Source organism: Cetorhinus maximus, chromosome 11 (genome assembly GCF_964194155.1).
Source record: "Cetorhinus maximus chromosome 11, sCetMax3.hap1.1, whole genome shotgun sequence".
NCBI classification, from domain to species: domain Eukaryota; kingdom Metazoa; phylum Chordata; class Chondrichthyes; order Lamniformes; family Cetorhinidae; genus Cetorhinus; species Cetorhinus maximus.
The window spans coordinates 40311672-40337214 of NC_135889.1; the positions used below are offsets into that span (position 1 = coordinate 40311672).

The 25543-nt window shown below is 42.1% G+C and overlaps 1 protein-coding gene across 4 annotated transcripts in view; it reads right to left on the minus strand.

The window, feature by feature from the left end:
* slc39a10 (solute carrier family 39 member 10) overlaps window positions 1-25543 on the minus strand; it is a 104338-nt gene that overhangs the window by 51948 nt on the left and 26847 nt on the right. For all 4 annotated transcript variants that reach the window (XM_078551849.1, XM_078551850.1, XM_078551847.1 and 1 more), the window contains exons 2-3: window positions 15203-16127; window positions 11651-11828 (exon numbers count right to left, since the gene is read on the minus strand). In XM_078551849.1, the coding sequence (XP_078407975.1) occupies window positions 11651-11828; window positions 15203-16111 (1087 nt within the window). In that variant the 5' untranslated portion in view covers window positions 16112-16127. The remainder of the gene's footprint in view (window positions 1-11650; window positions 11829-15202; window positions 16128-25543) is intronic.

The window sequence follows — 25543 nt, forward strand, 5'->3', positions numbered from 1 at the left end:
CAGCAATACCATCAGTGTGGGAGTAATAGTCAGAATGAGTCTACCTTTCTTAATGATGAGTTGATCTTAAAAAAATAATATAGCAGCTGTGCACTCCTATGGATTTCAGGAGGAATTTAAGAAGCTATGTTGTAGGTATTTCGAGGACAGTTAAACAAAGTTACTTGGAACTCAAAGGTCATATAACCAAAAGGATTTTCAATTTTTATAACAATATCACCATTAATGCCAGACTGAAAAAAATTCTGGAAAGCTAATTGGACTAGATCAAAGAAATATCTGATTGCCCCTGATGTTTAACTTCATTAAGCAATCGAGTAAGTTCATCAAGTAATCTAGCACAAAGACAGAGCTCATCACCGAGTGCAGCTGTTAATGTGAACTTGGGAATTTGGTGAGTAAAGGAATTTTCAGGTTAAATTTAAGGGTTAGTTTCTTTTTAAAATCTAGTCTAGTTTGCATTTAGAATTTAATTACAATTTCCTGTTAAAGTTAAGTTTCTTCCAGCCTTAGTCAGGGATAAACAAGTTCCCTACAGGAGGTGCAGCTGCAGTTAATTAGGTTTCTCTAGTTTCTCTAGCCAGCAGTGCTGATCTCTGTAGAATATCAGCTAGTATAGGTAGTCTTGCTAAGTGCACAAAGTAAGCCAGCATGAAGACAGCAGCTCATCACTGAGTGTAGCTTGTCAGAGTGTGAACTTGGGAACTAGGTGGGAACAGGAATTTGGTACAGTGAGGGAAGCTGGTAAGTGACTACTTGGTGAGTATTTTGCTCATTTATCTTCCAAGCCTCGGGCAAATCAGCAGTAATTGAAAGGTTTTATTCATAGTAGCAACGTTTACTAGCAGTAGTAAAACTCATTGGGAGTAGTGGGGTTCATTAATTAAGAAAATAATAATAAATTAATCAATGCGAGAATTCCTGGACACCTGTGTGATCCAGGGCAAACATGTCTGTAGCGTCAGCAGCTTGAGGAGCCTTGGCTCTGAGTCATTGAACTGGAGGCTGAGTTCCAGACACTGCACTGTATCAGGGAGGGGAAAGTTACCTGGACATTGTTCCAGGAGGCTGTCACACCTCTCAGGTTAGGGTCTTCTCATTTGGCCAGTGGTCAACGACAGGAGGATGTGACCAACAGTGAGGCAGGTAAGGAGGCTGAGAATCACAAGAATCAGAATCACAGAATCACACAGTGCAGAAGAGGCCCTTCAGCACATCGAATCTGCGCCGACATGTGAGAAACACCTGACCTACCTACGTACCTACCTAATCCCATTTACCAGCATTTGGCCCATAGCCTTGAATATTATGACATGCCAAGGGCTCATCCAGGTACTTTTTAAAGGATGTGAGGCAACCCGCCTCCACCACCCTCCCAGGCAGCGCATTCCAGACCATCACCGCCCTCTGGGTAAAAAAGTTTTTCCTCAAATCTCCCCCTAAACCTCCTGCCCCTCACCTTGGACTTAAGCCCCTTTGTGACTGACCCTTCAACTAAGGGGAACAGTTGCTCCCTACCTACCCTGTCCATGCCCCTCATAATCTTGTACACCTCGATCAGGTCGCCCCTCAGTCACCTCTGCTCCAACGAAAACAACCCAAGTCTATCCAACCTCTCTTCATAACTTAAATGTTTCATCCCAGGCAACATCCTGGTGAATCTCCTCTGCACCCCCTCCAGTGCAATCACATCCTTCCTATAATGTGGCGACCAGAACTGCACACAGTACTCCAGCTGTGGCCTCACCAAGGTTCTATACAACTCCAACATGATCTCCCTACTTTTGTAAATCTATGCCTCGATTGATAAAGTCAAGTGTCCCATAGCCTTTTTCACCACCCCACTGACATGCCCTTCCGCCTTCAGAGATCTATGGACACACACGCGAAGGTCCTTTTGTTCCTTAGAACATCCTAGTGTTATGCCATTCATTGAATACTTCCTTGTCAAATTACTCCTTCCAAAGTGTAGCACCTCACACTTTTCAGGGTTAAATTCCATCTGCCACTTATCTGCCCATTTGACCATCCCGTCTATATCTTCCTGTAGCCTAAGACACTCAACCTCACTGTTAACCACCCAGCCAATCTTTGTGTCATCCGCAAACTTACTAATCCTACTCCCCACATAGTCATTTATGTCGTTTATATAAATGACAAATAATAGGGGACCAAACACAGATCCCTGTGGTACGCCACTGGACACTGGCTTCCAGTCACTAAAGCATCCTTCTGTTATCACCCTCTGTCTCCTACAACAAGAAGGTGGAAATGGAGAAACCGCAGCTTTTGCAATCGTCCAACAGGTCTGAAGTTCTTACATCTTGTGGGGATGAAAGTTGGGGCTGCAGGGTGAATGAGTGAACTGACCATGGCACTGTGGTACAGGAATCCATTCAAGCGAGGGGAGTTAACAGGAATGTAGAGGTAGTAGGCGACAGTATAGTCAGGGGGATTGGTCCTTGCAGTCAAGAGCATTCGTCCATACGGCTGTATTGCCTGACGATGCCATGGTTCGGGATATCTGCTTGGGGCTGGAGAGGAACCTGCAGTGGGAGGAGTGGATCCAGTTGTCATGGTCCACATAGTTAACAACGACATAGTTGGACTAGAAAGAGGTTCTGCTTAGGGATTCTGAGCAGCTAGGGGCTAAATTAAAAGCAGAACCTCAAAAGGTAACAATCTCTGGATTATTACCTAGGTCACGATGAAATTTGGCGTAGGGTAAACAAGATTAAAGAGATGAATGTGTGGCTCAAAGACTGGTGTGGGAGAAACGGGTTTTGATTTATGGTGCACTGGCACCAGTACAGAGGAAGGTGGGAGCTGTACTGTTGGGGCAGTTGGACAGGCTAGGCTTGTATCCACTGGAATTTAGAACAGTAGGAGGTAACTTGATCGAAACATATAAGATCCTGAGAGGTCTTTAAAGGGTGGATGTGGAAAGGATGTTTCCTCTTGTGGGAAAATCTAGAACTAGGTGTCACAGCTTAAAAATAAGGGATCGCCCATTTAAGACAGAGATTATTTCTCTCAGACGGTTGCAAATCTTTGGAACTCTTCCCCAAAAGGAAGCAAAGACTTTGAATATTTTTAAAGGCAGATCTAGATAGATTCTTGCTAAGCAAGGGGGGTGAAGGGTTATTGAGAGTAGGTGGGAATGTGAGTTAAGGTTATAATTGGATCAGCCATGATAATTACAGGGAAAAAAAGTTTTTTGCCAAAGCTTTTCATCTTGCACTCATCAGCTCAATTTGCAAGAAAATATCAATGTCAGGGGAAACAACATATTTATACTATATGTGAAGAGAGTGCTGCTTGGTTGACAAGTGGACTCTGGCAGAGGCGTTGCCATGGAAAATACACCAATTGATGATGACTAACAGTTAACTGCCAAGCAGTGTTTGAAATTTAAACCAGGCAGCTTGACTCTGATTGATCAAGATATTGCCCTGGGGAGTGAACCAGTGAATGGCTGTCACTTATTTTGTTCACCTGAAAAAGGTGCAATGTGTGTATATGCTCTTTCTGTCTACAAAGAACAGGGCCCTGTGTATTAATATATGTAGCTTTCAGCACATGTAAACATGCCACACTCCGAGCCTGACTGGCAGTCTTAACTTGCTTGTCAGTACAATTGTTAGCACACTGAGGATTATTTAGCAAATGTTGTCCAATCGCAGAAGACATCTAATGTTGGACATTGTGTTTTGAGTTTTGCAAGCATGGGCTGGCTGGGTCTGTACCTTGCCCAAAAGTGGGAGGGACATGCTGTTTGATACAATCCACCAGTCTTTGGGACTTATGGCCTACAAATACATACCTAGCATCTGTTATAACATGGCAGATTATATCCATGAGGACCAAATCCATGAGAAAAACTTGGCCGCACTATCACAACTGTTTTGCAATTTATATTTATTATGAGATGCGTGCACTGAGTTCAGAGGTAATAAGTCCACCAAGATCTTTAGAGATTTTTTTAAAAGTTAAATTAAAACATTTATTAACAAAATAAAAGATGTCGAGCACATATACAAGACTACAATTATTTGTATAATGCAACTCCTAAAATTCCTAATTAACCTGATCCCCACTTACACTCCCTTTTAAGGCAACAGTCTGAAATAGATTTCAGATTTAAAACAGACTCGACAAGTTAACACAATACCCTGGACAGTGGAATTCCAAATGGCTTTTCTACAGCTTCAGTTCCATTAGATAGCAGACTTATGCACAAAGGCTGGAGGTTTCATTAAGGCTTTTCACACACTCCTGTTAGATCTTACATGGCCTTCTCCTGACACACAGCCTTTCATTCTCCTTTACATATGTTTCTCTTTTTTTAAATATGTAAATTCTATTGTTCCATATGTCTTTGAAACTGTATCTCCCTCAAAATATAAAAACTTTGATGGTGCCAATATTGCCAGTAACCTTTGGGAAAAATAAACACATTCCTTAGCCTTGCTTATCTGGCTAGTTGTAAACAGACTGAGATCCCTTTGAAATCCAAATATCCCTTCATTCATCTAAAAATGCAATTCCCTTCACACCTTACATGCTAAGCCAGCATCCATGTTTACTCATTAGCATGTCAATCACCTAGCTTCTTTCAATGAGTTAAAGCTTGCAGTCTGCTTAACTACAAATGTAATTAAATCACACAGACAGACCCAACTATACTTAGCTCCATAAACCAGAAAAATATTATGAAAATTATTATACTTCCATGACACATCACACTGGCACTGAAATTCATACACCACATTACTCTCTTGTGATAGGCAGAATGTCTTATTAGCTTGACAGCAGCATCCTATTAGTGGTGCTGCTACTACATAGTAGCAGCGTGAAACAGCTAGCTTCACCAGTTACTCAAATGAGCAATGTGGTATATGAATTTCAGTGCCAGTGTGATGCTAGGTATGAGGCCATAAGTCCCAGTGACTGGTGGATTGTATCAAACAGCATGTCCCTTCTGTTATTTGCAACGAGCATGGTGCAGACCGTACCCAACCAGCCCATGCTTGCAAAACTCAAAACACAGCGTCCAACATTAGATGTGATTCTGTAATTGGACAGCTTTTGCTAAATAATCCTCAGTGTGCTAAGAATTAGACTGATAATTTAAGATTGTCAATCGGGCATGCAGTGTGGTGCATTTACATGTACTGGAAGCTACATATATTAATATACAGGGCCCTGTTCTTCGCAGATAGAAAGAACATGTACACACATTGCACCTGTTTCAGTTAAACAAAATAAGTGATAGCCATTCGCTGGGTCATTCTTCGGGTCAAGCTGCCTGGTTTAAATTTCAAACAATGCTTGGCAGTTAACTGTCAGTCACCATCATCTGGTGCATTCTCCATGGCAATGCCTCTACCAGAGTCCACTTGCCAACCAGACAGCACTCTCTTCTCATACAGTATAAATCTTCCCCTGACATTGGTATTTTCTTGCGAGTTGTCCTGATGAGTGCAAGACAAAAATGTCTCCCTTTTCAATAATACTCAAGTTCTGTGCTACCAAACGACTATCAGCCATGATGTTATTGAATGACGGAGCAGGCTCGAGGGGCCGAGTGGCCTATTCCTGCTCCTAATTCATATGTTCGTATGTATGGGACGGGTTTCACCTGATCTGCACTGGGACCAGTGTTCTGGCAAGTCATATAAATAGGGTGGTAATGAGGGGTTTAAACTAAATAGTGGAGGTAAGGGATCGTGCGAGATGAGATGTAGTAAATCAATGGGTAAAAATTAGGTACTAGAGCAGGGTAGCAATTTGGGTGAAGATAACCAAAGTGTGGCAGGAAGGGACAGAGAGTACAAGTGCACCAGTTGATAAGGCCAGAGATTGCGAAAATTTTAAAAATACAGAGTTAAAAACCCTGTATCTGAATGCGTGCAGTATTTGTAACAAAATGGATGAATTGTTAGGACAGATAGAAATAAATATGTGTGACTTGATAACTATCACAGAGACATGCTTGCAGGGTGACCTTGGCTGAAAACTGAATGTTGAAGGATATTTGACATTTCGAAAAGATAGGAAGCTAGGAAATGGTGGTGGGGTAGCTCTGTTAATTAAGGATGTCATTAGTACAGTAGTGAGGGGTGACCTTAGCTCAAACAAGCAAGATGTAGAATTAACTTAGTGGAGATAAGAAATAGGTCACCTATGGGAGTAGTTTATAGCTCCCCCTAACAGCTGTTATGCTGTGGGACAGAGAATACAAGAAGAAATAAATGGGGCATGCAATAATCATAGGTAACTTTAACCTACATGTAAATTGAATGTATCAGATTGGGCAAAGGTAGCCTGGAAAGTGAGTTCATTGAGCCTATATGGGACAATTTCTTAAAGCAGTGTGTTCTAGAGCCAACAAGGGAGTAGGCTATTCTAGACCTGGTAATGAGCAATGAGACAGGAGTAATCAATAACTTCATGATAAAGGAGCCTTTGGGTGATAACGATCATAACATGATAGAATTTCATGTTCAGTTTGAAGGGGTGAAATGTGGGTCTAAGACTAGTGTTTTAAACCCGAATAAAGGCAATTATAAGGGTAAGAAAGCAGAGCTAGCTAAAATGAACTGGGAAACTAGTTTGCAGGGTAGGACAGTAGAGATGCAGTGGCAAACTTTTAAGGAAATACTTAATAACTTTTGGCAAGGATTTATCCCAATAAGAAAGACTCTTTATGAAGGATGCATCATCCGTGGCTGAATAAAGAAGTTAAGGATATGAAATCGGAAGAAACACTACAATTCCACAGATTAGTGGTAGGTCAGAAGATTGGTCAAATTTTAAAAACCAGCAAAGAATGACTAAAAAAATGATAGAAGGAGAAAATGGAGTATGAGAAAAAACAGATAAGAGTTTCTACAAGTATTTAAATAGGAAAAAAGTGACTAAAGGTAGTGTTGGTCCTCTAGAGACAGAGTCTGGGGAGTTGATAATGGAAAACAAGAAAATGGCAGAGGCTTTGAACAGGAATTTTATGTCTGTCCTCACTGTAGAAGACTTAGAAAACTTCCAAAAGATACTTGAAAATCAAAAAGTGAATAGGAGGGAAGAATTTAACAAAAAACCACTATCACGAGGGAAAAAGGTGCTGGGAAAAAAATTAGACCTAAAGGCTGATAGTCCCCAGGATCAGATGACTTGCATCTGAGGGTTTTAAAAGAAGTGGCTGCAGAGATAGTAGATACATTGGTTACAATCTTCCAAAATTCCTTAGATTCTGGAAGGGTTCCAGTGGATCAGAAAATAGCTATTTTTTACTCCATAAAGGAGGGATACAGAAAGCAGAAAATTACAGGCTAGTTAGCCAAACATTTGTCACAGGGAAATTGCTACTATTAAGGAGGTTACAGCAGGATGCTTAAAAACTCATAATGTTATCAAGCAGAGTCAACTTGGCTTTGTGAAAGGGAAATCATGCTTAACTAATTTATTCGTGTTTTTTAAGGAAGTAACAAAGCAAGGTGGATATAGGTGAACCTGTAAATGTGGTGTACTTGGTTTTCCAAAAGGCATTTTATCAGGTGCCAAATCAAAGATTACTATACAAGATAAGAGTGTGGGGGGTAACATATAAGCACGGATAAAGGATTGGTTAAAAATAGGAGGCAGAGAATAGGGCTAAATGGGTCTTTTTCGTGTTGGCAAGTTGTAGCTAATGGACTGCCACAGAGATCAGTGCTGGGGCTAACTATTTACAATCTACATCAATGATTTGAATGAAGGGACCGAACGTATGGTAGCTAATTTGATGACGACACCAAGATAGGAAGAAAAGGAAGATGTCAAGTAGAAGTACAGAGTCTGCAAAGGGATATAGACAAGTTAAGTGAGTGGACAAAAAATTGACACGTGGAGTATAATGTGGGAAAATATGAACTTGTCCACTTGGGTAAGAAGAATGGAAAAGCAGTATATTACTTAAATGGAGAGAGATTGCAGAACTCGGTGGTACAGAGGTATGGGTGTCCTGGTACATGAATCACAAAAAGTTAGTATGCACGTACAGCAAGTGATTAAGAAGGCGGATGGAATGGTGGCATTTATTGCAAGGGGAATGGAATATAAAAGTAGGGAAGTTTTACTGCAGCTGTAAAGATGCATTGGTGAGACCACATCTGGAATGCTGTGCACAGTTTTGGTCTCCTTATTTGAAAAAGATATAATTGTGTAAGGAGTAATACAGAGAAGTTCGCTCAACTCATTCCTGGGATGAGGGGCTTATTTTATGAAGAAAGGTTGAAAAGGTTAGGCCTATAATCACTGAGTTTAGAAGAATAAGAGATGATCTTATTGAAACATAAGATCCTGAGCGGATTTGACAGGTTGATACTGAAGAGGTTTCCACTTGTGGAGGAGACTAAACTAAGGGACACAGTTTAAGAGTAAGAGGTCTCCCTTTTGGGACAGGAGAAATATTTTCTCTCAGAAGGCTGTCAGTATGTGGAATCCTCTTCCCCAGAGAGCGGCGGAGGTTGGGTCATTGAATTTATTCAAGGCAGAGTTACACAGACTTTTGATATACAAGGGAGTCAAGGATTATAGGGGGTAGACATGAAAGCGGAGTTGAGGCCACAACCAGATCAGCCATGATTGAATGGTCACTCGAAGGGCCGAATTGCCTACTCCCGCTAAGTCTGATGTTTCTATGATTTAAAAAGTAAAAATTCACTGTAGAAAATTCATCATCTTCTGAACATAGGGGCCCTCATTGCACAAAGATATATACTTCTATTTGAGTGTTTTTATTCTGTAGCTTTCCTTAACTCACTAATAAACTTTTCCCTTTCACTTGCAGTTGTGCCATGCAATGCTGTGAGAGATTGGTAAAAGTTTGTGTGTGTGCGCAAAGTTCTTAAGCTGTAATTAAAAACGTTTGTAGCTGCGGTACAAGCAACTGTTTGATTTTATTTTTACACGAGTGCTGTCATCTACCTAACATAGTCTGGCTAGTGTAATCCTATCAGGAGTGTCTAATGCGGTAGAGATTAACTGCAAAAAATGTAATGGCCTCTAGTCAAGCTGTGCCAGTAAAGCTACAACACTGGCATGTACTTGACAAAGTTGAAAATTACACACATATGTCCTGTCAGGAAAAGGCTGAACAAATCCAATCTGGTAATTACCAACCTTTCAGCCTATTCTCAATCACCAACAAGTGATGGGAAGGAGTCTTCGACAGTGCTTCCAAGTGGAATTTACTCCCCAATATCCAGTTTGGATTCCACTCAGACCATCAGCTCCAGGTCTCATTATAGCCTTGGTCCAAACATGGACAAAAGAGCGGAATTCCAGAGTGAGGTGAAAGTGACATGACACAAAGACAGGGGTTGGCTGAGTGTGACATCAAGGGACCCTAGTAAAACTGAAGTCAATGGGAATCACAGAAAAAACTCTCTACTTGCTGTTGTCATACCTAGCATGAAGGGAGATGGTTTTGATTATTGGAACCCAATCAGCACAGCCCTAGGAAATCACTGCAGAAGTTCCTCAGGTTGGTATTGTAGGCCCAACCATTTTCAGCTGCTTTATGAATGACCTTTCTCCATCATAAAGGTCAGAAGTAAGGATGTTCACTGATGATTGCAGTGTTTAGTGTAACTCCCCAGATAATGAAGCAGTCTGTGCCTGCATGCAGCAAGACCGGGACAACATTCAAACTTGAGCTGATAAGTGGCAAATTACATTTGTGTAACACAAGTGTCAGGCAATGATCATCTCAAAAAAGTGAATCTCATTCAGCAGTTAATCCCCCACCATCAACAGCCTGGGGGTAAGCATTAACCAAAAGCTTAACTGGACCGGCCATATAAATAGTATGGCTACAAATACAGGTTAGAGACTAGGAATTCTGTTGCAAGTAACTCCCCTCCAGATTCCCCAAAGCTTCTCCATCATCTACAAGACAAGTCAAGAGAGTGATGAAATACTCTCCTTGCCTGGCTGAGTGTTGGTCTTAAAACACTCAAGAAGCTCATCATGATCCACTAAAAAGCAGCCCGCTTGATTGTCACCCCAGTCATTACCTTAAATATTCACTCCCTCCACCACTGATGCACAGTTGCAGCAGTGTATACCACTACACTGCAGCAACTCACCAAATCTCCTTCAGCAGCACCTTTCAACTGCTGCCACCTAGAAGAAAGCAGCCTCATGGGAACATGCAACCTGCAAGTTCGCCTTCAAGTCACACATCAATTTGACTCCGAACTATGAACTGGTTTTCACCAGCCCTCTAGAGAAGGGATGGAAGGTGCGGACTCAAAATAGCAGCAGAAGGCTTTGGGAAGAGAGCCCGTTGTCAATTCACCATCATGGGATGCCAAAATCAAGAACCTCAGTGTCACCGCCACCTGCCAAACAACAGCCAAATCTTTCCCCTCCCCTGCCATGACCAGCCCCCTTGCCTGCATTTTACCAGCATTAGAAGGGGTCACAGGCATGTGAGAAGATCGCCAGGTAAACCCTAGTGGCCTCATAGAAACTGATCAGCAGGGAGCAGGCGGGGTGTGGTTTGGGCCTTTATGGCCGCTCCATGGTCCACAGAAGAGTCCTTTGGTGGCAATGGCAGCCCCTGCATCACCACTGCAGGGTGCACCCCTGGGGCTTACCTGCCTGCCTGGCCCCAGTTCTATTTAAAAACAAACGTACCTCGCATTCGAGGGCACCTCAGCATGGAGGCACCCTCTTGTTCCTTCTGTAGCCACAGCAGCAGCCATCTCAATCGGGCTGCAGCTTTGGGAGGCGGGCCACTGTACTCTATTGGATGCGGTCCTGGTAGCAGTCTATTTATTGGCTACCACCAGTAAAATTGCCCCCCTAGTGTCCCACCATCTGCCCAGGTGAGATCAGATCCTGCTTTCGGTTCCAACAGCAGGGATTACTTACTGGTACCTTTTTGAAAAATTCCAGCCAATATCACTGGTCCTTCCCTACTGCTGGGACAAAATCTCCAAGAGAGGTGAGTGATGGAATACTTTCCAATTGCCTTGATGAGTGCAACTCAAACAACAATCAAGCTCGACACCATCCAAGACCAAGCGGATGCTTTATCAGCACCCCATCCACCGCCTTAAACATTAATTCCCACAATCACCAGCGCACAACGGCAACAATGTGTACCATCCACAAGATGCAATGCAGCAATTGGGCATTGCTCCTTCAACAGCACCTGTTATACCACCTAGAAGAATAAGGAAAGTAGATGCACAAAGACAAAACCGTCTGTAAGTTTCCCTCCAAGGCAAACGCCATCCTGACTTGGAACTATAGTGTCGTTCCTTCTTTGCCGTTGGGTCAATATCCTGGAACTTGCTCCCTAACAGCACTGTGGGTATACCTATACCCCATGGATTGCAGCAGTTCAAAAAGGTGGTTCACTCCCACCTTCTCAAGGGCAATTAGGATTTGTAATAAATGCTGGCCTTGCCAGGTTTCAAATCCCAAGGACAGATAATTAAGAAAAATAAGAGTAAACTGAAACTGAACTTCTGACAGCCACTATATTAAAAAAAAATGTAGATCCTGAAAATCCATGGAAGCTCACTTAAGCTTTTAGCCACTTGGTAACAATAAAAACAAATTCCAGTTTTACTTTAGAACAGTTTTTATGCCTCACCTGGTAATACAGATTCTTGGTTGTCCACAGGCTCCATACTCAACTTATGATACTGGATGCAAACCCTGCTATCAATTTGGTACAGCAAGGCAGGGCATAGGTATGTGAACTCCACTGTAGAAATCCCAGAATTTGTGCTAAGACCATAGTGCTGCAGCAGCTGTGACACATTCAAGCACTAGAAAGAACATATTTGATGAGAATTTTGGAATATTTAAACAAGTATGTAAGCGAACATAACTTGAAAACAGCAAGTTCTTTAACTGTTCAGGTTAGTTTAACATTAGAAAATAACTAATTGTTTCTATTGCACAAAATTTTCAAATATATTACACTGAAAATACACTTAAAACCTTACCTGCTTTGCAAAAGACAGAATATACTTTTACAATTGACATTAAGAATATAACATATGAATAAAAGTGACATAATATTTGGTGTTAGCAATTTGCTCCAGAAAAATTAGAAAAAAAACTACAAAAAGGTTTTCAAATATATTGGTGAAAGTTGGATATGTAGTCATGGTGGTCCATAGTCAAAATTTTAAACTAAGCTATTTTTCCCTTTTAGATAATGATTGATCTGCTGTGCATTTCCATATTTTATAATGCAGATTTCTAGAATTTTCATTTTTCTTTACAAGTCTATAAAGTGAAATGCATTAGCCTGGATTTCGCTGAGTTGGGCCAACTCGGGAGACCTCCAGAAATGGCTGATAGAAACATTCCCGTTTCTGGCAATTTTTAAATCAGTGCACGATAAGAGTGAAGTTAGCTTGCCTGTATGCAGCACTCCCGCCATTACTGGATTTATTGCGGGGGCGGGCGCTCCAACCAAACTCCCCACTTCACCCCCCACAATTTTTGTGGAGCTGTAACCCTTATGTAAGAATATGTGGTCCACAGCTTCTCAGGAGGAGATGTAAACCATGGTGGAAACCCCAGTCCCAAGTGGGGAACCAAAAAAGTCACCTGCTCCTGGAATTCTTTCAGTGACAGACTTCGAAAGACAAAAAAAACTTTCAGTTTAAATAGTTGGATGCTGTATTGCAGGTTAGATGTATTGTTACTGCAGTGATTAATTAAAGGGCTATATCCAACAAGATAAGTTGATCAGCATTGTGTAAATGTAGAGATGGATTAGAGTATTTTTTTCCATGGAAAAAGTGCTGTTATACATTAAAAAAATTAAGAAAACAGTGCTTGGGATCTCTTAAGTATCGTGATAATAAATGATTTAAATGTTCACAGCCTTTTAAAATTGAAAAAAAAAACGGTGCTGCAGCTATCCTTTGGAAAAAGAAAAAGACGCCTGCTCCTGGACTGCATTGATTGACAGGCCATCTGGTATAGCTTAAAAGAAAACAATTACCATCTGTTTTGCAATTTCAATAGGCTTCACTGTTTGGGAGCTGTAATGGTTTGCTATGATAGCTGAACCCATTAGGACTGCTTGGTTGAGTTTCAAAAGCTACAGAACCACTTATCTCAGCAGCGGGTTATGTAGAAAGGTTGACTGATAGTTTTAAAAAGTTATCACAGGATTGTGTGTCGTTGATGTGGTTGGTGAATAAATGTTTTTGTAGCAGATCAACAACTTGAAGGGATTGACATTTTCTTCCAATGAGTTTTTTTTCAGTATGAGGTGTTTGAATGACAGCTCTATTAGATTGTTAAAAGTTTATTTTTTTTAATGTCCATTTCAAAAGCATGGCTTCTGAAGTTTGCCCATGGTGGATACTGGATGAGTGGCTATGGAGAATACACGGGCCTGGTGGCAGGGGGTGTGTAGCTTGAAGGCCTAATATTCATCACTACAGCTGGGCTGATGTACCAATAAACAGAGACAGGTGTTGTAGCATGCCAGCATCAGCACTCGCCTGCCTGTTACCACCTCGGGCCTGCCTCTGGAGGGTCTGACTTCACCCTGCCCCCACCTCCCCGGAGCAAAAAGGCAGCACACGGGGCATTTTAAAGGAGACAGGTCTGCTGAGTTGAAAGTTTCCTGACTCAACTTTTCTGTCTCCTCCACAAAATCCAGCCATTGTGCCTGCTCAAGTCTGAAGTGCTACAAATGGTGTCTTACACCAGAGAGGCTCCATGTAAACTAGAAATCAGTTCAGAATTCATTCAATGTAACTTCATTGAAGTTCTTTAAATTTAAACCAAGAACTTAATGAACATGGAACATGAGAAAGTAATGCAAAAGCAAAATACTACAGATGCTGGAAATCTGAAATAAAAAATACTCATCAGATCAGCCAACACCTGTGGAAAGAAACAGCGTAAATCGTTAATCGTGAAAAAGTTATGGGCCTTGCTACTACTTTACAAATGAGATCAAGGCCCAATCTGTCCTCTCAGTTGGATATAAAATACCTCATGCCACTATTCAAAACAAAGCACGTGAGCTCACCATGATCCTGGAGATTTTTTTTTTGGATGAGGGAATAACCTGATTTGGTTACTTATCATTTTGTTGTTTGTGGGACTTGCTGCATACAGATTAGCTGTGGGTTTCCCTACATAATAACAGTGACTGCACTTCAAATGAAATTCATTAGCAGCGATAAAGTCTGGGACATCATGAAATCATGAAAGAAACTATAAGAATTAAAAAAATACACTTAAAGATGAATACCAAAAATGTTATATCAGTTAACTACAGCATAAATATTTGTTATTTTTATTGAATTTTCTCCCCTCTTCTCTCATATTGGTATGACTTCTGGGCACCTGACCACTTTTTCTGTACTTCTTCATAAGCTATTTTACCATTGAGGCATCACAGTCAACAAATGTTCAGAAGTGCACTTTTGAGCATGAATTTTCCCATCTTAAAGCTGAAAATATTGGGGAAATTTTTGCTTTCCGGTATTAAATTGGATCTATTTTGGTTCGCTCTGCCTTAATATCTGAGTCAATAACAAGTGCAAATAGTATAAAATTAACTGGTCTAAGCTCATTTGCTCAATTATTTACAGCTCCAAGTGTCAACTCAAACAGATCCAGGGATTATGCAATAATTATAGGATAAAGTTGTACGCAGGTCAATTTTAAAGCAAAGGCTGTTATTTGTCTCTGCAGTTACAGATGTCAGCAGGAGGGCACCAATCACCTATAGGGCAGCCTGAGATCATTCTGCAGGCTTTACTCTTCCTCTTAACATGGCAGCTTGAAGGTTCTCTAAATCCTGTGGTGTCAAGTAAAGAGAACTGGAGCCAGAAAAAATAAACAGTAACTGGTACAAAGGCTTGTGAGGTTCTAAGTAGTAGCGGTGGGGAAGATGGTGAAGGGGAAGGAGAAACAAAATAATTACAAAGGCTTGAAACTTTTTTTTCCCCCCAAAATGATAAATTAGCTGAATTTCATATTATTACACAGAAAAACAGATTACAAATTAAGCTTAAGTAATTAATTAAAAAGGGAAAGCTTATATTTAACAGTTCTGCTTTGATCAATGTGGGGAATCATTCTGAAATCACTTAGTCATCATTTATAGTATATATAAAACATATTTAAACGTTAATTAATTTGGTTCAGCCAGTCTCACCTCATCACTCACAAGCTCAGATTCTAGGCGATCTTCATGATTCAATTTTGAGGAACTTAAATCTTTCCTTGTTCTGTGCTGAGAAGCTGCTTCGTCCTCAGGAGCGTGAAGATGCTCATCTCCATCATGTTCATTCTTGGGTATAATATTGAAGGATTCCTCAGGAGATGTAGTTAATGTCGCTTCTGGTTGTTTTGTTATACCTCTATATTTTTTGCGTTTTTTTGAGCTTTTTTTGGGTTGCTGCTGTAATGTATTAACATCTGATGGGTCAGGGAGTTGGTCTCCCTCTTTATGAATCGGTGAGCCTGCAGAATGGGCAGCACCTCGATGATGGTTGTGGTGATGCCGCCGAGGTTGATGGTAAGCAATGGGTGTGGTCAAAGTGGTATGTGCATTCTGGCTGTCAGAGTTTTTGCAATGCCTAACTTTCACCTTTGGAACTGGTACAGTTTGATCATGTGCTGTGTGATTAGTGTGTGAATGGGAGTGTACATGCTTATGTTTGAGTAGCTCTAAAAAGTCTAGGTGTGAAACATGATCATGATCATCGTGCTCATGTTCGATCTCTACAACTTTAACTTCTCCGAGACCTAAATTTGATAAGAGTTTCTCTAAACCGTGAAAGGTCAACTTCCCATTCTCACCATAACGACTGAACAGTTTTTGAATGTAGTACATTTGCTTATTTTCTGCATGATGTAGAGAGCTCTTGCTGGGATTATTTTGAAGATACGACTCCTCAGAGATCTGGTAATAATTGTGCTTATGTATATGGTTCTCCTCAGGAGCATGGTTATGATCATGATTATGTTCATGGTCATGGTCATCATGACAGTGGTTGCAATGGTGAAACAGAAAAGTGAGTAAGCAAATGAAACAAAATTTTGTATGTAGATGTACCTTCATGGCGGATATACTGCACCTGAAATAAATGAAAATAGTTTCAGGAAAATGCGCTAAATCAACTGTTCTCATCTTGTAACAAAATGTTATTGCCTTACCAAGGCGAATTTTAAAGGTGCTCATGACAAGAAAAAAATCTCAGTCACGTTTCAAAATAATTAAATCACTTAGTCAAAGAATACAGCAGTCATTGTAAAAACACAGAACTTTATACGAGGCTTCTCTGCCAAACAGAATATTAATTAAAAATCGACATGCATGAACATGCTTGGTTTGAAAAGGTACTGTGGTTTCTAATGTAAATTTTAGACATGGAGTCATTATGGTATAAGAGCCCAGCATCCAAACCGACTCTGTGGAGCAAATCGAATAAGTTCCACATCCCTGTTCTATCCTCATGGCCCTGCTAATTTATTTCCCTCAAGTGCCCATCCAATTTTGTTTTGAAATCATTGATTGTCTCTGCTTCCACCACCCTTGAAGGCAGCGAGTTCCAGGTCATTACTACTTGCTGCATTTAAAAAAAAGTTCTTCCAGACAACTCCCTGCAATGCTTGCCCAAAGTCTTAAATCTGTCCCCTCTGGTCCTTGTACCATCAACTAATGGGAACAGCTTTTCTTTGTCAACCTTATCTAAACCTGTCATGATTTTGTACACCTTCATCAGCTCTCCTCAACCTCCTTTGTTCCAAGGAGAGCAACTCCAGCTTCTCCAATTTAATGCTGTAGCTAAAAACCCTCACCCCGGAACCATTCTGCTAAATCTCTGCACTTCTCAAGGACCCTCACATCCCTCGTACAGATGGAGACCAGAACTGGATGCAATACTCTAGTTCTAGCCTAACCATAGCTTTATAAAAGGTTCAGCGTAGCTTCTTGGCTTTTGTACTCAATACCTCTATTTATTAAGCTCAAGATCCCACATGCTTTGCTAATTACTCTCTCACTATGTTTTGTCAGATCTTTGCACATGAAACCCCAGGTCCTTGTGTCTCTGTACTCTCTTCAGAGCTGTTCCATTAAGTCTATATTTTCTCTCCCTATCACTTCTGCCAAAATGCGTCAGCTCACGGTTCTCTGTATTAAATTCTATCTGCTACTTTTCTGCCCATTCTGCTGGCCTATGTCCTATAGCAGTTGATTGGTACCATCTTCACTGTTTGCAAATTTTGAAATTTTCCAATATCCAGGTCATTTTATATATATATATATATATATATAAATAAAAAGTGATCCTAGCACTGACTCTGGGGAAAAACACTGTCTACAACCCTCCAGTTTGAAAAGCAACTATTTACCATGATTCACTAAGATAAAAACAAAAAGCTAAAAGCTACTGCGGATGCTGGAAATCCAAAACATAAAACGTTTCTCGGACTGCTGTTCCCGTCGCATTCTGAGATCCACACTCAGTGCCATGCGCCGCCATATGAACACACTCGACCTCTCCCTCCAGCAGCACCGCCGCACCCTTTTTCAAAGCTGCGCGTGCCCCCAGTTTCATTTTATTCTTCGCCTCATCCGTCGCCTCAACAAGAAACTTTTTCTCTTTCTCTCAAGTGCTAAGGAACGCAAGCTCCAACAACTCATCGACTCCAACACCCATCGGGGACCCTCCACCCCTGCTTGTCCCTCCGTCCTCACCCCATCTTCCAATCCCAGCCCCAGCCGCGTATTCACTATACCCCCTGACCTTCCCCTCTCCGATGCTGAACGTTCAGTGCTCAGCAAAGGACTTAGTTTCATACCCTTACGCCCTCATCTCAATGAATTTCGGGCTCGGCATGATGCTGAACTCTTCTTCCGCCGTCTTCGTCTCCGTGCTCACTTCTTTGGGCAGGAGTCCTCTCCCCGTTCAACGGATCCTTTTACCCACCTCCAATATTCTCCCTCCACTTGGACCCCTCCCTCTGGATTCTTACCTTCTCTTGATCTTTTCATTGAGAACTGTCGACGTGACATTAGCCATCTCAATTTCTCTGCTCCTCTCACCCATTCTAATCTGTCTCTCTCTGAACTCACTGCACTCCGTTCTCTCAAGTCCAACCCCAACATTGTCATCAAACCCGCTGACAAGGGTGGTACTGTTGTTGTCTGGCGCATTGACCTCTACCTCGCGGAGGCTGAGCGTCAACTCGCAGACGTTTCCTCCTACCTCTCCCTGGACCATGACCCCACCACAGAACATCAAGCCATTGTTTCCAGGACTGTCACTGACCTCATCTCCTCTGGAGATCTTCCTCCCACAGCTTCCAACTTGATAGTCACCCAACCTCGGACGGCCCGCTTCTACCTCCTACCCAAAATCCACAAACAGAACTGTCCTGGCAGACCGATCATGTCAGCCTGTTCCTGCCCCACGGAACTCATTTCTCGTTATCTTGACTCCCTTCTCTCTCCCCTTGTCCAGTCCCTTCCCACCTACATCCGTGATTCCTCTGACACCTTACGTCACATCAACAATTTCCAGTTCCCTGGCCCCAACCGCTTCCTCTTCACCATGGATGTCCAATCCCTCTACACCTCCATCCCCCACCAGGATGGTCTGAGGGCCCTTAGCTTCTTCCTTGAACAGAGGCCCCAACAATCCCCATCCACCACTACTCTCCTCCGTCTGGCTGAACTTGTTCTCACACTGAACAATTTCTCCTTTAACTCCTCTCACTTCCTCCAAATAAAAGGTGTGGCTATGGGTACCCGCATGGGCCCCAGCTATGCCTGTCTCTTTATGGGGTATGTGGAACATTCCTTGTTCCAGTCCTACTCCGGCCCCCTACCACAACTCTTTCTCCGGTACATCGATGATTACTTCGGTGCTGCTTCATGCTCTCGTCGGGACCTGGAAAAATTTATTAATTTTGCTTCCAATCTCCACCCCTCCATCATCTTCACATGGTCCATCTCTGACACTTCTCTTCCCTTCCTTGACCTCTCTGTCTCAATTTCTGATGATAGACTGTCCACCAATATCCATTACAAGCCTACCGACTCCCACAGCTACCTCGACTACAGCTCCTCACACCCCGCTTCCTGTAAAGACTCCATCCCATTCTCTCAGTTCCTTCGCCTCCGTCACATCTGTTCTGATGACGCTACCTTCAAAAACAGCTCCTCTGACATGTCCTCCTTCTTCCTTAACCGAGGTTTTCCATCCACGGTCGTTGACAGGGCCCTCAACCGTGTCCGGCCCATCTCCCGCGCATCCTCCCTCACGCCTTCTCCTCCTTCCCAGAAACATGATAGGGTCCCCCTTGTCCTCACTTATCACCCCACCAGCCTCCGCATTCAAAGGATCATCCTCCGCCATTTCCGCCAACTCCAGCATGATGCCACCACCAAACACATCTTCCCTTCACCCCCCTTGACGGCATTCCGTAGGGATCGTTCCCTCCGGGACACCCTGGTCCACTCCTCCATCACCCCCTACTCCTCAACCCCCACTTATGGCACCTCCCCATGCCCACGCAGAAGATGCAACACCTGCCCCTTCACTTCCTCTCTCCTCACCGTCCAAGGGCCCAAACACTCCTTTCAAGTGAAGCAGCATTTCACTTGCATTTCCCCTAACTTAATCTACTGCATTCGTTGCTCCCAATGCGGTCTCCTCTACATTGGAGAGACCAAACGCAAACTGGGCGACCGTTTTGCGGAACACCTGCGGTCTGTCCGCAAGAAAGACCCAAACCTCCCTGTCGCTTGCCATTTTAACACTCCACCCTGTTCTCTTGCCCACATGTCTGTCCTTGGCTTGCTGCATTGTTCCAGTGAAGCCCAACGCAAACTGGAGGAACAGCACCTCATCTTCCGACTAGGCACTTTACAGCCTTCTGGGCTGAATATTGAATTCAACAACTTTAGATCTTAAACTCCCCCTCCCCCCATCCCCACCCCGTTTCTTTTCCCCCCCCCACCCGCCTTTGTTTTTTAATAATTTATATAGATTCTTCTTTCCCCACCTATTTCCATTATTTTTAAATCTAAAACTAAAACCTTTAGTCTTTCCACCCCACCCCCACTAGAGCTGTACTTTGAATATCCTGTTTTCCATTCTTAATTAGCACTTTTCTCAGACAAAGACCACCACCTTCAACACCTCTTTGACCCTTTTGTCTCTGACATCTTTTGATTATCTGCTCACACCACACCCTCAATGTGTCTCTTCCCCCCCACCCACCTTAAACCAATTTATATTTCTCCCTTGTTGAAACTATGCTTCAGTTCTGCCGAAGAGCCATGAGGGCTCGAAACGTTGACTGATTTCTTCTCCGCCGATGCTGCCAGACTTGCTGAGTTTTTCCAGGTAATTCTGTTTTTATTTTACCATGATTCACTGTTTTCTGTCCTTAAGCCAATTTTTTTTATCCAAGCTGATGCTCAATCTCCCATTCCACAAGCTTCGGTTTATTAATCAGACTTTTATTTCTTCACATTTATTGGAGGAAAGTTCCTAAATACATGGCCTTTCTCCTCCCTAACTCCGTACGCTCCTTCAATATCACAATTCTCCCACCACCATCGCTCTTTTCCCTTCCCAATCCACTATTTTTCCAGTTCTCAGACTGATGTTAGGGTTGCAACTCCCTCCCACTGCCCTATCACTGGTGGGTGTGTCTTAGGTTGCCTAGTCCTCCGCTTCATGCTTTGGAAATCCCTTCCTAAATCTCTACACCTCTCCTCTTTAAAACATATCCCTTTCACAAAGCTTCTGGACATCTGTCCTTATGTCTTTTTTTGGCTCAGTGTCCATTCTTTTCTTCATGCCCCTATAAAGACTTTTGTGAAAGTTTTAACCAAAAAGTGCTATATAAATGCAGGCTTTTTGTGAAACAAGAAAGCTTGCAAAAGGCTGGGGGGGTGGGTGGCAGGGGTGAGGTAATGGTGGTGTGGGGAACAAAATGTTGAAGGCACAAAATTGGTGGTCAACTTTAGGGGAACCTGTAGACAGACTTTCCTGGGAAAACTGAATGCATTCTGACTCAACATAAGCATTTGCTTTATAGTCAAGATTGTTAATCTAAAAAAGTGAGATTTGGAACTCTGTAAAATCAGCAATTAACAGCTCAAAATTCACATTCCTACATCGAACCCCTATCACGCTGGTTTGCAAGAGGTACTTCAAAACTTCCAGACCCAATTTGCAGACACTGCATCCCATCCAACTTCACACTCTTTCAGAGAAACATCATTTATCTCCTCTAACCCTCATACTGGCAATCTTCTTCCTCGTTCTCAACAACTAAGGCCTCTCCCTTGTGAATTCATCCTGATACTCTTCTAACTCAGTTACTGGTGTTCTTTCCTCCCATAGCACAGAATTCATAATGGCACCGGACCTACACTCTAGTTAACTCACCAAGCACCACTTTATGCTTCTCCCCAAAACACTGTTCCCAGCTGCTGACCCCACCCCTTTCCCTCTTGTTATCATCCATTTCCTTTTATTACTATCCATAGTCACCAAGCTCTAAATAAGAGCAAGCTGTGGGCATGTCCAAGTAGGTTATGGGCCTGGGGCAGGTACAAAAAAATTGTATCAAGGTGGGCAAGAAGCTGACAGGGTCATGTTGCAGATAGGAGTGGCAAGAAGGGAACATATTTTGAATTTGTATGAGGCATGGATTAAACCACTGTTGCAGTACTGCCTGCCAATATGGCTATCCCATTATATGTAAATGAAGGGCTCAAAAATTAGGGCTTTTATTTGCTGGAATAAAGGGGAATCTGATAGAGAGTGTCAAAATTATAAAACGTTTTGAGAGGGTAAAAGAGCAAAAGACTTATTTCTATTGTTTTGGAAATCCTTAATAAAAAGTTACAATCTCTGGATCATCACTAGAAGAACAAAGGGAAAGATATATTGAATTCTCCACAGAGAATTGAGGAAGATTGTAATAAAATTTTGAGAAGGTCAAACATTTGAGTTAGAAAAATATATATATGAAAAACAAGATCGGGATCAGTTGAAGAGCTAGCCAGTAATAATGGCCGGATTTTGCAGTCAGCTGTGAAGCAGTGGTGTTCACCATTGACTGCACAGAGAAATATGAATTTACCTGATAAAGAATATCTGTTTGTGATGTTGATTGAGGGATAAATATTGGCCAGGACACTGGGGATAACTTCCTACTCTCCTTCGAAATAGTGCCATTAGATCTTTTACAAGCCAGCAGATGGGGCCACGGTTTAACACCTCATCCAAAAGATGGAACCTTCGACAGTGTGCTACTCCCTCCCTCAGTACTGTCCTGGAAATGTAAGCCTTGATTTTTGTGCTCAAGCCCCAGAGTGGGACTTGAATCCAGAAACTTGTAACTCAGAGGAGAGCATGCTACCGACTGAACCACAGCTGACACGGTAATTCCAAGGGACGGTGAAGATATTTTAGGCAGTCTTCCTTCAGGATGAAAAGCCACCCCGGACAAAACATGCATAAGTTTATTTCAGTCCACTATTCACATCAATATGTCTCTTTTCATCGTCACCTCATTTGCACTACATCCACTGTAGCGTCAAACGTAAGGACTGTGAATCAATTCAGATGAGAGGATTTTGCATTACTCGGCACTTCACCCAGATTGTGGCCTGACCTTGAAGTTATCATTTTTGCGTCACTGTTGTATGAAATTGTCACAGAAGTAAAATAACAATGTGACTGTACTCTAGATGTTGTGTGCAACTATGTATTATTTTTAAAAAATTTTAAAAATGGATTGCTTTAATCAAGGGATTTCACACAGGAATCATGTGACCTTCACTCCTTACACTACTTTATAATAATGCCCCAGGCAGTCATCAGACTTGAATTGCCATATATTGCACCGTACCAATGACGGTGTGTCACTGTTAATATGTAAAAGTTCTCTGAAATAATGGAGTGATTTATGCAATGAGTTAAGTTGCACCATAGTTTGCTTGCACATTTGTCGCCAAAGCCAATAAAATTCTGTTCGCAGTACTCAGGCCTCGATTGTAGTGAATGAGGATTGCTAATTTGCTGGATTTATACTATAATTTATACCACAGATTATTAAACTGAAAAATAATGGCAATGTTACAACATGATTTATGCCCAACACATGATGCTCAGCCTAGGAGCCCAACAAATGGATCATTAAAGATTGCAGAGTGTCACTCCAGCAGTCTAGGAAGTTCTGAGCATTTTTTTATTAAATCTCTCATTTTGGGAAGTGTTTCTTGCCAGCTTTGCCATCTGTTATTGCCTGAAGGCAAGTATTTTCAGGACCCCTATCTATTTCTATGTTCCAAGTGTTAACTTTAAAAACACTAAAAGGTCCAATGACTGGGAGAGAAAACAGCTGTAGTTTAATCACTGTTGCTCCAAGTTACCACAGTTGGATTACCCTGGAATGTTGACCAACTACTGACTTCTTGAACTACTGAACAGCATTGAGACCACCATTCATCACTGTCTGCTTACCAGGCCCAGAAATACCACTATCATCAAAATTGCCCCTCTTGAAACAATTATCTTGGTCTGCACTCTAAATGCCACCATGACCTTGTGAGGGCTTGGAGACTCCATTTGCTAAGAATCCATGTCTTGTCACCTTCCCCAATCTCTGCGTATCATCATTCAAATTTCTGCTGTTGAAATCCTCTGTGTACTTCAACTACCATTTTGGACCCAAGCAACTCTACCCCGTCTTCTAGCTATCACCTCCCAACACTGGTGAGTGAAGAGAAGACCCGAAGACAGTCAGCAGCACCTAAAAGAGCAGGCAAGAGGAGAACCCGGAGGCAGACAGTAGCATCTAGAAAATCTATCCAATTCAGTCCAGTTTGTGGCTCCAGAGCAGAGCAACTGCATCTTGAGAGGAATCAAAGTGTGATATCACAGGAAAACAGATAAGTGATTGGTTGATGAATATTTTGCTCAAGTATCTTAAATTCGTGCAATTTATTCTTAATTGTAATATAATTTATTCTTAATTGTAATAAACATTATTTGTAATAAGGTTTACTAACAGAATTAAAAGGTTATTGGGAGTAGCAGTGTTTGTTTATTAATTAATTTACAATTAAGAAAAATAAATTAACACATAATAAAGATGGTCAAGCAGGTGATGTGTTGCAACTGCAGAATGCTCCTAGACACTTGTGTGATCCACGGCAAACACATCTGCAGTAAAGTGTCTGCAGCTTGAGGAGTTTTGGCTCATAATTATTGAGCTGGAGGCCAAACTGCAGACATTGCGACACATGAGGGAGGGGGATAATTACTTAAATACTTTGTACCAGGAGGCAGTCACATCTCTTACGATAGGGTCTTCTGATTTTGTCAGTGATCAGGACAAGAGGGTGTGACTGCAAGTGAGGCAGGAATGGGGAACCAGAAATGGAGGAGCCTCAGCCTTTGCAATTGTCCATCAGGTTCAAGGTTCTTGCAACCTATATGGATGAAAGCAGTGGCAGCAGGGAGGATGAGCAAACTGACCATGGCTACATGGTATAGGAAGCCATTCAAGCAGGAGGAGTTAATAGGAATGTAGTGATAGTAGGGGGCAGTATAGTCAGGGGGATATACAAAGTTATTTGCAGCCGAGAGCAAGAGTCCAGATGGCTGTGTTGTCTGCCTGGTGCCAGGACTTGGGGCATCTGTTCAGGGCTGGAGAGGAACTTGCAGTTAGAGGGGCAGGACCCAGTGGTTGTGGTCCACTTGGTACCAACAACAACATAGGTAGAACTAGGAAAGAGGTTCTGCTGATGGAATTATAAGCAGCTAGGGGGATAAATTAAAATCAGAACCTCAAAAGGTAATAATCTCTGGACGACCACCTCAGCCAAAAGCTGTTTGGTATAGGGTAAATCAAATTGTAGAGTTAAATATATGGCTCAAAGATTGGTGTGGGAGAAATGGGTTTAAATTTGCGGGGCATTGGTAAGCAGTACAGGGGAAAGTGGGAGCTGAACCGTTAGAACGGTCTTCAACTGAACTGCGCTGAGATGAATGTCCTGGCAAGTCATTTACCTAGGGCAGTAGAAGTGGCTTTGGGGGGAGAGGGGAGGGGGGAGGGGGGAGGCGCGAGGGATCAAATTTTGGAAGTTGTGATAATTAAATAGCGAAGACAAGGCAAAACAGCAAGGTAGGAATAAGGAAAATGATGATCTCAGTTTGGCAGGAAGGGACAGAAATGTACAAACCTAAGAGTGCACCAGCAAATAAAGCTAGAGGTTCAAAAAAAGTAAAAGGATAGAAACGAAAGGCTCTGTAACTGAATGCACATAGCATTCGTAAGAAAACAGATGAACTGACAGCACAAAAAGAAATAAATATTTATGAACTTATAGCCATTACAGAGACATGGCTGCAGGATGACAAAGATTGAGACCTGAATATTCAAGGGTGTATGACACTTAGGAAGGACAGGAATGTAGGAAAAAGCGGAGGGGTAGCTTTGTTAATTAAGGATGACA